At 44.7% G+C, this 14689-nt stretch overlaps 1 protein-coding gene across 1 annotated transcript in view; it reads right to left on the bottom strand.

Moving 5' to 3' along the window:
* Nucleotides 1-14689, bottom strand: part of CLNK (cytokine dependent hematopoietic cell linker) — a 181269-nt gene that overhangs the window by 151474 nt on the left and 15106 nt on the right. The window contains exon 2 of the mRNA XM_070069585.1: nt 11628-11680. Within this exon, the coding sequence (XP_069925686.1) occupies nt 11628-11638 (11 nt within the window). The 5' untranslated portion in view covers nt 11639-11680. The remainder of the gene's footprint in view (nt 1-11627; nt 11681-14689) is intronic.

Genomic DNA, 14689 nt, shown 5'->3' on the forward strand with positions numbered 1-14689 from the left:
GACTTCCCCTGCTGCTGAAATGGCTTAAGAAATTCTGTCCCCACTCTTGGCTCCATTGGCTGCTTGGTGGCATTCCTCTGTTCTTAGGATCAGCCCGAGTGCTACTCTTGCATGAGGAGGTCTTCTCTGACATCAACACACCTCTGACTCACTCTACCCCTTTTAGCACTTTGCACACACTTCTTTTTTTTTTTTTTTCTTGACAGGCAGAGTGGACAGTGAGAGAGAGACACACAGAGAGAAAGGTCTTCCTTTACCATTGGTTCACCCTCCAATGGCCACTGCAGCTGGCACACCGCACTGATCTGAAGCCAGGAGCCAGGTGCTTCTCCTGGTCTCCCATGCGGGTGCAGGGCCCAAGTACCTGGGCCATCCCCCACTGCACTACCGGGCCACAGCAGAGAGCTGGCCTGGAAGAGGGGCAACCGGGACAGAATCCGGTGCCCTGACCGGGACTAGAACCTGGGGTGCCAGCGCCGCAGGTGGAGAATTAGCCTATTGATCCACGGCACCGGCCACTTTGCACATACTTGTAAAAAAGGACTGATCCTGAGGATCTTACTTGATTATTATCAATTGTTCATTTATTGCCATTCTCATCTAGAATGATTCTCAAAATTGTATCCTGAATATCTACCAGCAAAGGGTTGTGCACGAAGCCAGAACTGTGATGACGGTATCTATGCCATCATCTCTTGCTGCTGAACACACTACTCCAAAAAAGTCTCTTAAAGTGACTTATTTTTGTCTCTCCTGGCTCTCAGCTGTATGTTTTCCTTGTGGTTTCTCTGGTACTGCTTCATTTAGATCATTGTCTCAAAGCTAGACCAAGTTGAATGCCACAGATGGCTCTGTGACTCTCGTGCTGGTGACTAGTGACCCCAGACTCCTTCTCTCTCCATGTGGCAGGGGGGTTTCTCGCAGCATGACAGCAACAGCATGCGTCTTTTTGGAAGCAGAGTCAGCTGGCCGGTCAAAGGCAATGTCCAGACCTGGCACAATATCCCCTCCATCGTATTCTGTTGGTCCAAACTGTCACAGATTCATGTGTGTTGGAGGAGAGGGAGGCAGAGTCCCCTCTAAACAAAAAGTGTCCCGGTCACATTGCAGGAAGTCTTGTAGGTGGGAAATACGGTTGTATCCATTTTTAGAAAGTACCATTGGCTACAAGTATAGATGGAATGCTCCCAGCATGCCAGTCACAGTGCTAGACATAGTGAATTCTTGTCACTAATGTTCTCTTCGAAATAGTTATTCTTACTACTTTAATTTAAGAGATCAAGAAAATGAGGCTCAATGAACTTAAATAAGTGCCTAAATTGTTATAGCTGGTGAGTGGGAGAGCTGATGTTAGCATCGATAAAGGATTTGACTTTGCCACCATGGGAAACTTGGATGCATGTTGTACATACATAATTGTACAAGCAACCTTAAAAAACACCTAATGATGTTGACTATTTTTCAATGAGTGATAGTTTTAATTTATGTATATACTCTAACATTTTAAAATATTCTACAATGAGTATATACTACTTGCATGATAACAGTAAACTTACATATTAAAATATGTGACAATCTTATTCATTCTTTGTGACATTCTTAAAGGTCATAACCATGAAAAGTCCAACCTTGTAGACAGACATCATGAGCCTAAATTTTTTTCAGCAGGAAGTTTGCCATGTGGTAATAAGCTAGTCAAGTCAGCTAGTTTCATCATCAGCTAATGATGCAGCCATTAAGAAAGAAGGGAGCTTACCTTACAATTACCCGTTCCCCGCCATGGACAGCGTCACTGAGTCTCAGAGCAAACCACACCTGCTGCTTCTGCTAAGGCATCACTGGCCATGCCTGCAGTCTCTGGCAACGTCTCCCTAGATCTCAGCTCTGCTCTCTCACAGCTTGCAGTTTTTTAATTACTAGCCAACCACAAGGCTGAATCCTAGCAATACATCAGAGGATGGGCCTGGTTGGCTCCAGAGTTGGCTCATAATTACTTCTGGGTAACTGGGAGAGTGGCCATACTGACTGCTCAGCTGGGTGTAGGACTCTGATCTCAGGGTGCCAAAATCCCTGCTTCTAGTTTTCCAAAAATTCAGTGGGATTTACACTTATTAATTCCTGCAAATCAAAATGAAGACACTCCCTGAGGTCGATGGCAGGGGTTGTTCACACATGTCATGAAGGAAAATAATGACCTGGAGTTTATTTTATCATTCCTACAGGCACAGGGAACTGCCATCCAGCAGTGCTGCCTGTGTGCTGGACTTTGGGCTGAGCCCATTTTAGAGGAGTTTATGTTCATCCTGTGTGAGTGAATTTTATTGTGCAGGGTTTCCAAGAGAAAATATGCCTCTAATAAGCAAAGCAGTCATTCGGGCTGGTGATGTGTCTCTGATGAGAGATAAATAAGGATGGTGATCATCATAATTGCAAAGCTATTGAACATGCACGAGATCATGGATTTTGGACCCAGACATACACGGTTTTAACTAATGATGACGACTTTGGGAAAGTTGTCACCCTGAGGTGTGTCTTCTGTAGCAGCATTGGAGGCATGTTTGTGTGTTGTACAGGCATAGTATGACCCAGATCCTCATGGAAAATGACCACAGAACGCCTGACCCATGGGAGATGTCAATGATTTTTGTGTTCTGATCATCCTTTAATTCTCATTACTAGACACTGAATTTAAGTAAGAAAAGTATCACAGAGACGTACCATTATTTTGCTGAGCAAAATGTATGGGGCTAGTGATTAACACTGACTTGAAGCCAACTTTGTTGATGTTGATGCAAAGAAGCATTTTCTTGCTGTTTCCTAATATTCTGTCTCAGAAGGTATTGAGTTCTTTATCCCAAGAGTATTTGAGAAGAATCTCAATTCTGTACCATAGAATTTTTGCTAAGGGGGTTCTAACCATGTGTGGAAGCTTGGATTGTATGCCTGAGAGACTCTTCTCTAGCTCGATATCTATTTTATTGCTTTGTTTTGTTGAATCAAAACTCTTTCCAAAATTAGCAAATATTAAAAATATGTTCCCCAATGGAAGAAAATAAATGGTAGGTTATTTTCAGATAACTTTAACTGTGTCCCTGTATATTAGACTAATATGGTAGAATAACAGGTATTACAATAGAATTGTGTTACATGCAGTGGCATACATAGCATTGCCTGGAGGGCAGAACTAGGATGCAGGCTGCTCTAATGTTCCTGGAGTTAAGTTTAATCTCAATGATGAAATTGCCTCATAAAGCTCTATAGGTAACAACTTAAATGCCCAACACCATGGGCAAGATAAAATAAACTACCAGATAAAATACAGGTCCACCATTCCTTATCCAAGTTCCTGAGGGCCAGAAATTCATAAGCTGTGGATTTTAGAAAAGTAATATGCACGTGTGCTTATACTTTATAATATCCCCAGTGGGGTCTAGAGCAACACCTGGTCATTAAACATACTAATTTTCTGCAGTGGAACATGTGGAGAATCACATTAAGTGTGATGTATGAAGAATACACACATCTTCACCTCATTCGAGGTCAAGTTTTGCTATAAAATCTTCCAGTATTTCACAGCTTTTTGACTATGAAATTATGGAGGATGGATTGCAAATTTTCTTTAAAAGCAGATTTAAAATGTCATGATTTTAAAGACTAATAATGTGGGGCAATGCTCATAATATCAAACAATATTATTGAATGGATGACTGAAAACAATGAGCTTTTTTTTTTTTTTTTTCAACTTGAGAGAGAGGCACCCCTTCCTTTCTGGCTCTCTGTGCGAATGTTTACAATGACTGGGGCTGGGCCAGGATGAAAGTTAGGAACACTATCCAGGTCTTCCATATGGTGGCAGGAGCCCAATTAATTCAGCTGTCACTGATGCTTCCGGCAACTGCACTAACAGGAAGCTGGAGTCGAGAGCTGGAGTTGGACAGCCAGCTCACGCACTCTGTTATGGGAGGTGGCTGCCTGAGCACTAGATTAAATTCCCATCCCCAGTATGAGTTTTGAAGTAGGTTTCCTAAAATTTTAAAAGATTACATACAGATGTAGAAAAATTAACTAAGGAATCTACAGTCCAAGTAGTGTTTGTTTCTGGAGTGCTGGGGTAATTGGTGATTTTAATTTGCTTCTTTGTACTTTTTTTTTATATATTTTTTAACTTTTGTTTAATGAATATAAATTTCCAAAGTACAGCTTATGGATTACAATGGCTTTCCCCCCATAACGTCCCTCCCACCCGCAACCCTCCCCTTTCCCACTCCCTCTCCCCTTCCATTCACATCAAGATTCATTTTCAATTCTCTTTATATACAGATCAGTTTAGCATACATTAAGTAACGATTTCAACAATTTGCACCCACACAGAAACACAAAGTGAAAAATACTGTTTGAGTCCTAATTATGCCGTTAATTCACATAGTTCAATCCATTAAGGACAGAGATCTTACATGAGGAGTAAGTGCACAGTGACTCCTGTTGTTGACTTAACAAATTGACACTCTTGTTTATGGCATCAGTAATCACCCTAGGCTCTTGTCATGAGTTGCCAAGGCTATTTTAAAATGTCCATCAGGACTGGGGATAATTTTAGCAGACAAAGCTGGTTTACTTTTCTACCTTTTTGGCCTTTTTCAAAGTGGACACACCCAGGATGCTGGCTGTCCCATCAGTCCCACTCATGCATGTCTAAGAGTTTCTTCTATTTGAATTTCCCAAGGACCTGGCCCCTGTTGGACACTGCTTACTGGAAAGGGCCTGAAATAAATCATTCCAGTCACCTTGTCTCTTACAAAACACTCAGAACTGCAGCATCATGGTTCTTTCATCAGCTGTGTTGAGGATGATGAAGAGATCCTAGAAACCAAACCCCAAGGTGTCTTTATCCAGCCCTGACGGTGCAGCAGGGAGCAGGCAGGCCTTTGTTCCCTCCTAGCTGCACCAGTGTATGACAAGGAATGGGGCTTTGTGTAGTTTACCTGATTGTGAGGGAAGCCACAAGTTTTATTGCACAGAAGGTCAATGTGAAATAGCCTGCCGATTTTAAAAGTAATTTAGAGTCATGACAACTGGGTCCCTTCTTGGTCCTTGCAGAGTCTCCCCATTGCTTTCTTCCTAACACTGAAATGATTTGTTTATCATATGTGTAAGCATCATTGGAGATAAGGGCTATATCTTTTTCATCTTTATAAGAGAAGCACCTGGCTCAGTGCCCAACAAAATGCATATCCAGTCAATAAACATTTTTAGCTGAACTGATGCAATCATACACAGATATGTGTGCATATGCTTATATTGTATGCATATATATACCTACATAAATTGTGTGTATGGAGTCTGGTTTTTGGTGCACTCATCAAAATGCCGCTGGAGATACCTGCATCCTGTATTGGAGTGCTCAGACTCAAGTCCTGGCTCCAATCCCGATTCCAGCTTCCTGCTAATGCACCTTGGGAGGGAGCTGATGATGGCTCAAGTGGTTGAGTCCTTACCACCCACATGGGAGACTTGAATTGAATTCCAGGTTCAACTCTAGCTGTGTGGACATTCCGGGGAGGGAACCAAAAGATGGAAGCGCGCTCTTGCTCTTTCTCTCTCTCTCTCTGTGCGTGTCTGTGTGTGTGTGTGTGTCTGTCTGTCTGTCTCTTTATCTCTGCCTTTTAATATAAATAAATATATTTTTAAAAGTCTGTATATACATATGAGGGTACTTTGACAATTTCATGGAAAATGGAATTAAAAGGTAAGTTTATTTTGGTTCAAAACAATTTTGAAATCATGCATACAAGGGATCTTCAAGAAGTTCATGGAAATATATATTATGGAAAACTGTATGAGTTTCAATTTTTTTCACTAAGACCCTTCTCTTTTTTAAAGATATATTTATTTGAAAAACAGTGACACAGAGAAAGGGAGAGACAGAAAAAGAGATCTTGATTTGCTTGTTCACTCCCCAAATGGCTGCAGCAGCCAGGTCTGGGCTAGTCTGAAGCCAGGAGTCAAGAACTGCATCCTGGTCTCCTCTGTGGGTGGCAGGTCCCCAGATGTTTGGGCTATTTTCTGCTGCTTTCACAGACACATTATCAGGAAGCCAGTTGGATGTGGAGCAACTGAGACTCAAACCAGTGGTCTGATATGGATGCTGGTGTTGCAGAAGGCAACTTAACATGCTGTGCCACAGTGGCAGTCCCAAGTCCCTTATCTTCCAATTTCATTTTTCTTTTTTAGAAAATATGTAGTTCATTTATTTGAAAGACAGAGTTACAGAGAGAGGTAGAGACAGAGAGAGAGAAAGAGGTCTTCCATCCACTGGTTCATTCCCCAAATGGCTGCAATGGCCAGAGCTGGGGAAATCCAAAGCCAGGAACCAGGAGCTTCTTCCAGGTCTCCCACTTGGGTTCAGGGGCCCAAGGACTTGGACCTTCCTCTGCTGCTTTCCCAGGCATGTTAGCAGGGAGCTGGATTGGAAGTGGAGCAGCCAGGATTCAAACTGGCACCCATATGGGATGCTGGTGCTGCAGGCTGTGGCTTTAACCTACTGTGCCACAGCGCCAGCCCCTAATTCCATCTTTCAAAGAGAGTTTTGAAGTGCCTTCTTATACCCATGTACATGCACAGGCATGTATACACATAACGTGTAGGAGCATATGTAATATCTATTTCTTTATCATCCATTCATTTTTATTTATTCCTTCATTAATGGCAGAAAGTATTTAACAGGCCGGCAGCATGGCTCAATAGGCTAATCCTCCGCCTGTGGCACCGGCACACCAGGTTCTAGTCCTGGTCGGGGTGCCAGATTCTGTCCCAGTTGCCCCTCTTCCAGTCCAGCTCTCTGCTGTGGCCTGGGAGTGCAGTGGAGGATGGCCCAAGTCCTTGGGCCCTGCACCCCATGGGAGACCAGGAAGAAGCACCTGGCTCCTGGCTTTGGATCAGCGCCAGCAGCAGTGGCCATTGGAGGGTGAACCAATGGAAAAGGAAGACCTTTCTCTCTGTCTCTCTCTATCACTGTCCACTCTGCCTGTAAAAAAAAAAAAAAAAGTACTTAACAAGAATGAATGCTATGGTTTAAATGTTTATGGCCTGCTTCTCAAATCCATTTGTTGAAACATAATAAAGAGGTGATGGTATTAAAAGAGGGGGCCTTTGGGATGATTCGGCCTGAAGACAGAACACTCTTGTGTGAGATTGGGGTCCTTCTAAAGGAGACCCCAAGGAGCCCCCTTGTCTTTCCTACCAAGTGAGTGTGCAGCAAGACGATGGCCGCCTGTGAACCAGCAAGCAGCCCTGAGCAGACCCTGCATCTGCCCATGCATTGTTCTTGGACTTGCAGCCTCCAGAAATGTGAGAAACAGATTTCTGTTGTTTGCCAGTTACCCAGTCTAGGGAATTATACAACCCTCTAAGATGCCATTCCCCAACCTTGCTACAGGTTAAACTCAGTTGAGCATTAAAAATTTAAAATTATAATGTAAATTGAAAGTATATCATTGTGAAAATTAAAAATAAGGAAGAAGGAAGATGGAAGTGAGAGAGGGAGGGAGGGTACTGCTCTGAAAATTATAAATATGAAATATATGAAGTTTGTTCCCTTTATATATACAAAAAATTTTTTAAATGAAAAGATAAAAAAGACCAATGTCCAGGTAGTCTGATTTCTTTGATCTGGGGAAGGACATTAATTTATATTTTGTTTAGAGCTCCCCTTAGATTCTATTGTTTATCTGGCTTAAAATTCACTGCCTTGATTGATTGGGTTAATGATTCTGATTGAGGAATGAGATGCTCCCTAACAAAAGCCCTCTTTGTGGGTGTATGTGGGGTGGGGTATGGCTCACAAAATGTGAAGTGTGGCTGCCCTCCCCGAATCCTATCTTGGTGACCATTGTGAATGCTTATTAAGAATGCCGGGAAAGAACCAATGCCGGGAACCACTGTTCTCGTCTAGTGCTTCTCTACATAATGAGTCTGGGAATCAGATGGGGAGTTTGTCAGAGTGTGCAGTCTGATTCTGCATGTCCTGGCAGGGTTGCAGCCCAGGGACTCTGCATTTCTAATCAGCTCCCAGGTGATGCTGGTGCCACTTACGCACAGCCTAGTCTTAGTTTAACAAAGTCTCACAGTTGAGGAGACACTGGGGAGGAAATCTCGGAGGCTGAGAAGCAAACGTGGAGTGTGCCCAGCAGCTTACTTCTCATGGATACGGTGCTGATTGGTGTGTTGGGGAAAGACTCATTGTAATGCTTTCTCTTCATTCCAAGACAGGCCAGCAGCAATGTCACTGATCAGTTGACTTGAGGTTGCACGAGGAGAGAGGATGAGTCTGAGGTTGATGGGGGTTAGGGGAGAAAAAGGATGCTGTAAGCTTTCAGAAAGGAGAAGAGTTATTGAGCAAGGCAGGATCATTGTGGTGAAGAAATAGGTAATTTTGTGGTCTCCATGTTGGTTCAACCTGAGAGATGATTGATTATGAAGTGATGGTGGTTTGACTTGTCCTTTGGTCTATTTTGCTGCCACTTGCTATATTTTTGATATTAGTTTGGGTGTTGAATGTCCCCTAAAGGTCCTTGTGTTAAAGGTTTGGTCCCCAAAGTTTTGTGTTCATGGCACTAAGAGGGAGGGAACTTAATCCAGTCATGGTCTTTGCAGAGAAAGGATTGGATTAGGTTGTTAGCATGGAGCCTCCATAGTCTAATCTCCATGACTGTGTAAGGAGAGACACAGACCCAAGTGTATCCTTTTGCTGTGTGATGCTCTGTGCCGCTTTGGGACTCTGCCGGCAAGAACACTACCACCAAATGCCAAACCAATTGGGACTGCCTGATCTTGTACTGTGAACTTCCAAAACCATGAGCCAAAACAGATCTACCTTTGAGAATACTCAGCCTGAGGTATTTTGTTCTAGTAACAAAAGCTGATGAATGCATCATTTCATATCTAAAGTGATTCTAAAGCCAAAATCACAAAGCTGCCTTTTGGAAAGTTAGATGAGGAGCTGTCCCCAAAAAAGAGATCAACTTTCCGGTTTAGAAACACAGCTGCCTAAAATCTTCATGACAGAGGGTGCTACTGGCACAGGTGGAATCACTAAGAGATGTAGACTCAGTCTGAAGATACAAAACACAAAGCAGAGGGGAACTCATAGCAAATACTTCCAGAAGTTTCCACGTAACCTCATCTTTTCACATGAGCATGAAAATCAAGACTGCTATGCTGGATTGAACTGCAGATCTAAGGCATGAGGGTTCTTGAGCAAGCTCATGGAAAATGAAATTAAAAAGATGTTTATTTTGGTGCAAAGAAATCCAGAAATTCAAGCATACAAGAGGTATTCAAACAGTTCATAGAAATGTGTAGGATGAGAAGAAAATGCAAGAATTCCACGTTTTTGTACCCAAATTATCTTTCTACCACCTTGTTGAATGCCCCTCGTATATACACTCATAATGTGACTTCATTCGGAAGGAGTCCTTGCAGATGTAGTGCAGGTCTTTATAGGAATTCACCATGGATTATTCAGGTAGGCTCCAAATTCAGTGGCAGGTATCCTCATAACAGAGAGGCTGAGGGAGGCTGGAACTGTGCAGGAGAGGAGAGACACAGCCCAGAAGACTCAGTGAGAGGAAGACAGCAGGGTGAGGCAGCCACATGCCAAAAGGAATGCCTGGAACCACCAGATTCTGCGAGAGGCAGGAGGGATCCACCCCTATAGCCTGGGGGGAGAAGAGCCCTGCTGATTCCTCTTCTGAAATTTCTATTTGTGGGTTTATTTTATTTATTTAAAAGGCAGAGAGAGAGAGAGGTTTCCCAGTTTTGGTTCATTCCCAAATACCTTCAAAAGCCAAGCTTAGGCCAAGCTGAAGCCAGTAGCCTAGGACTCCATCCCAGTCCCCCTTGTGGGTGACAGGGACCAAGCACTTGGGCCACCACCTGCTGCTTCTCAGGGTGGGAAGCACTTTAGTAGGAAGTTATAGTCAGGATCAAAGCCAGGACTTGAACCCAAGCATTCTGACATGATACGTGGGCAACCCAAGTGGCACCTTAACCTCTGTGCTAAATGCCTTCCCACTATTGATCTCTTGATTTTGGACGTTTGGCCTCAAGAACTGCAAGAGATTAAATTTCTGAAGTTTTAATCCACGAAAATTGTGGTAATTTGCTGTGGCAGCCCCAGGGTGCAAGTACACCTGCTCTACAATTTCTTCTGTTACCACAAACCTCAAATTCATCTCTCTTTTAAGGAGATTGCTCTTGGCCACGTCTCTCTAATTACCACTTTGCATCTGAGAATTATCTCCTTTGCTGTACAGCCACCAATGTGCCAACTCACAAGGCTGATATCAGCTCAGGCTCCCTGCTTCGGCCTTCTGCAGTTTTCACAGGGGCAGGATAGTGGAGGGCGCACATTCAGGTCTGAGCCAGACAGACCTGAATCCTAGCCCCTGTTCCATCACTACTTCTGTGCTACTCAGACATCTCACATTGATGAGGACACTGGTACTCAGAGAGCTAAGACCCTTGCCACCGAAGGACTCAGAACAGCACAGCAGGTCACAGCAGCTGGCTCAGAAAAGACATGGGATGAGTGTGATTCTGGGTCAGGGCAGGGGTCCATCTGTGGACTGTGACCAGGGAGCACTCTCTCCACCTTTCCTGACGAGAGGAAGACCGCAAACTCCAGCTTTCCCAACCGCTGGGCCTGGCTGAGGGTGGAGTTACACTAACCGTGACACCTGTGAACATGTGTGGCAGGCATGATGTGGGAGCTGTTCCATTTGAGTCACCCTGGATCCTGGCTTGCACCCAGCACCTGCTTGGGAGATGCAGCCGTGGTCTGGTCATTGTGTGCATTCCCAAGCTCCTGTGAGCCCAGGACGGCAGTCCTCCTCCTTGGGGCCAGATCCTGCTTCCAGAGAGCTGAATAACTGCTTGAATATGCACTTCCCCGTTATCCTACATGCCAGGGATTTCAACTAGGTCTGCCTCATTCTTTCCAGCGCATGCCCTGGGCTTCTCTCTTGGTACAGGGGGAGAATGGTGCTCCCTTTCCAAAAGAATAAGAGGTTCATTTTAGAATTAGCACAGCAAAATTTCTCATGCATAGGTCTTTTTGTCTTCATTATAAATATTTGTAAACCTTTGAAGACCACTACCTTTTTACTATATTCATAAACATCAAGTATGGGATATTTGTGGGTTGTTTGTTTGTTTGTTTCTGGATCAGATACACGTTTGATTATGCTACACTGATCATGTCAGTCCCTCTGAGTGTCCACAGAGAGAGAGCTGAACTCCAGATCCTCTCCTGTGGGAATGCTGGTCCTTGTACCTGGACCTTCACACATGTGGCTGTGGAGTGATTTGAGGACATTTCTGCCTGTTGGAATCCCCCCACTGGGGTTTCTCACCTTTGTTCCAGCCACACTCCCATATTGGATGAAAACGAATGGCCTGTCCACCCAAATGCTCGTACTAGAAAAGTAGTTCTCAAAACCAGTCACCCCAGGCAGAGAGTCCCCTCCCACAGGGGCGCATCGGCACCCTTCCTCGGTGTGCTTTCCAGGAGCCGGCTTGTGTCCCCACCAGGAGGTGGGAGTTGGGGCTGGCAGCCCTGTCTTACTTACTGTCTGTTCATGGTCCTTGGCACCCGGCAAATAAGAGGGATCTTCAGCTCAGCCTGTGGAAACAAAAGCAAACTTCATCAGACTGGACCATCATGTTTTAATTCTGGCAAACACTCAGCTGTCTCTTGTTAAGATCGGATATAGGTGCTGGCTTAGAGGAAGTGACTGGAAGAGAATCAATCAGGGTCGATAATTGGTGTATTTCTGGAGTGGGGTAGGGGAGGTTACTCCCCTCTGGCATGCTGTCCTCCTTCTGTCAACCTTCATCCCATCTGCCCCAGGGAGCTGAGCAAACCCACGGGGAGCCTAGTTTTCCCTGGCGAGCAATTGTTTGCTTCCCGTGGGCACCAAAAACGTATTAGCCCAAGCTTGGCTGCTCTGCTCCAGGGAATCCATGAGCTTGCAGCAAACGCGAGAAGGGTGCTTTTCATTTCTGAGTGTGACTTTCCCATGACATACTCACTGGGAGTCACATTTGCAAACCTCTTCACCGAGGAGGATGCCGCGTTTTGTTTGAGCCTTGTATTCACCCACATAGGAGACATCATTAGCCCCGTTTACCATAGAAATTAGCAGCAGAAACCGTGGGAGTATTCAGGGAGAGCTTTACTTCAGTGATCACATTTAACTCACTCAAAGGGCCTGTGTCATTTGGGGTTCCAGCAAGAAACAGATGCTATCTTCAAATTGGGTAATAATGAAGAGACCATTTTAAAGGTGTGAGGTGGGTAGGAGGAACTCGCAGAGGGCTGTGAAGTACCTGGGGCTGGTAATGGAAGGGTCAAAGGAGAGAGTGAGCAGTGGGACCCAGATACAGGCTTGGTGGAAGAAGAACCTACAGGGAGGAAGCTGTGGCAGAAAGAATGAAAATCCAGTTTCCATGCTCCCCCTGCTTCGGGTTCCCTGCTGCTGTCTCCCACTGACCAAGCACAACAGGAAAGCTAAGGGTGGGAAGCCATGGATGCACTCCTATGGGTCAGCCTCCTGGAGCTCCAGGAAGAATGTAGCAGGATAGAGAGGGATTTCTCAGAGAATGAGGTTCAGAGAGGGTTAAATTATCTGCCAAATATCCCTCTTCAGCATTGGACACTGCACTGAGCCTTGGGCACTTGTAGTTCATTGTGTCACCCACCTGGCCATCCATTAATTCAACCATTTACTGGGAATGTACTTTGTGCAAATACTGTGGCCAGTGAGACACCCATCTTCACGATGACCTTAAAAAACTTACTTCAGTTTCTGTGTTTTTATGAAGGCTGATATTAAAGTGCTCTGTCAAAACAGATGTATAGAAAATAAACTGTATCGGCCGGCGCCGTGGCTCACTAGGCTAATCCTCCGCCTTGCGGCGCCGGCACACCGGGTTCTAGTCCTGGTTAGGGCGCCGGATTCTGTCCCGGTTGCCCCTCTTCCAGGCCAGCTCTCTGCTGTGGCCAGGGAGTGCAGTGGAGGATGGCCCAGGTGCTTGGGCCCTGCACCCCATGGGAGACCAGGAGAAGTACCTGGCTCCTGCCATCGGATCGGCGCAGTGTGCCGGCCGCAGCGCACCGGCTGCGGCGGCCATTGGAGGGTGAACCAACGGCAAAGGAAGACCTTTCTCTCTGTCTCTCTCTCTCACTGTCCACTCTGCCTGTCAAAAAAAAAAAAAATGAAAATAAACTGTATCAAGTCCTAACTCTGTCATGGTATGGTGATCCAGGAGGTCCTCACAGGGGAGACAGTGCTTAAGCTGGGTCTTGCCTGGCTCTTTCTGTTAGAATTGAGGAAGGTCTTCCAGGCAAATGGAGTGTGATGTTCCAGGCACAAAGGTGTCATGACAATAGAATACACTGTGCATTTCACATAGTTCAGTGGAGCCAGAGAGGTTAGCAGCTTGCATGTTGCTGGTAGATAAGAATGAACCTGGGGAGGCCCTTGGGTTATGATTGCCAAGGATGAGGAAAGTACTGGAGCTGTGTGTTCTTGGACCAGTCATTGCAGGGCAGTTCTCTCTGAGCTTTACTAAGCCACAGGTCCTCTGACACCCTGAGGATTATCCTGCAACCCTAGGGGCAGGAGGAGTTTTTACGCTTTCATCTACTGATGGTTCTCTCGGGACAGTGTGCAGAATATGAGGCTCATGGTATCCTTGAGGAGCTGTGTGTGAGTCACCCATAGCAGATGTTAGGGTACATTAGTATTAAGGGGGGGGATGGAGGAGTCAGATGGGTTAATAGGTAGTCAGGCTGGTCCCAATGGAATTTGGAGTGAAAATTTTTGCTTCCTTCCCTGAAAACTTTTTCTTTAGCAAGAACAAACCGGCTGCCCTCCTTCCTTCAGAATCTCCAAATTTACCATGGGAATAGCAAGGGAGCTCTTCCTGACCTCACAGCTTATTGTGAAAACAAGTTACCTATCCCACCCTTCTGAATGTCTTTTGTTTTATCAGGAACAGGCCAGACAGGATGGAGAACTGTAAATCAGGTCCTGTCCCCGCCTGGTAACTGAATGCCAATCTGATTGTCCAGTTACTTTTCCTTCAAAGTTGTACTTAAAAACCCAAATGCTATGGGGCCTTTTTTTTTTTTTTCTCTTGGATGCCCCGCCTCATGCCTCTCTGCCTGGAGATCTTTGACTCTAGTAAATCTTTTTAAATCTCAAAAAAAAAAAAAAAAAAAAAAAGAAGCTGTGTCCTCCATGGTGGCATGGAAGGGGACTTGAAGTTTCATTGATGTGATACAAACAGTACACACCTAATGCTTGCAAGAGGCCTGAGCTTGAAGTCAGGAGACCTGTGTTCAAGTTCAGTGCTGCTTTAGCTGGTTGGCCTTGGAGGGCCACTTGATTTCTCCTCCATTATAAATGATCATATTGCTATATTTCTTTTATATTGTTGTCTTAGTATGAAATAAGCTGATGCAAGTGAAAATATCTAATAAACTACAATATTATGATATATGGGTATTCAATTGTATAACAAAGCCAAGTTTGTAAGTTGCTTTAAAGGTAGTCATGTTATATTTGGGTGTATAGGGTTAAGGACACCAATTTTGAGTATTAATATTACACAGATTAAATAACTT

Source organism: Oryctolagus cuniculus, chromosome 2 (genome assembly GCF_964237555.1).
Source record: "Oryctolagus cuniculus chromosome 2, mOryCun1.1, whole genome shotgun sequence".
In the NCBI taxonomy this organism is placed as follows: domain Eukaryota; kingdom Metazoa; phylum Chordata; class Mammalia; order Lagomorpha; family Leporidae; genus Oryctolagus; species Oryctolagus cuniculus.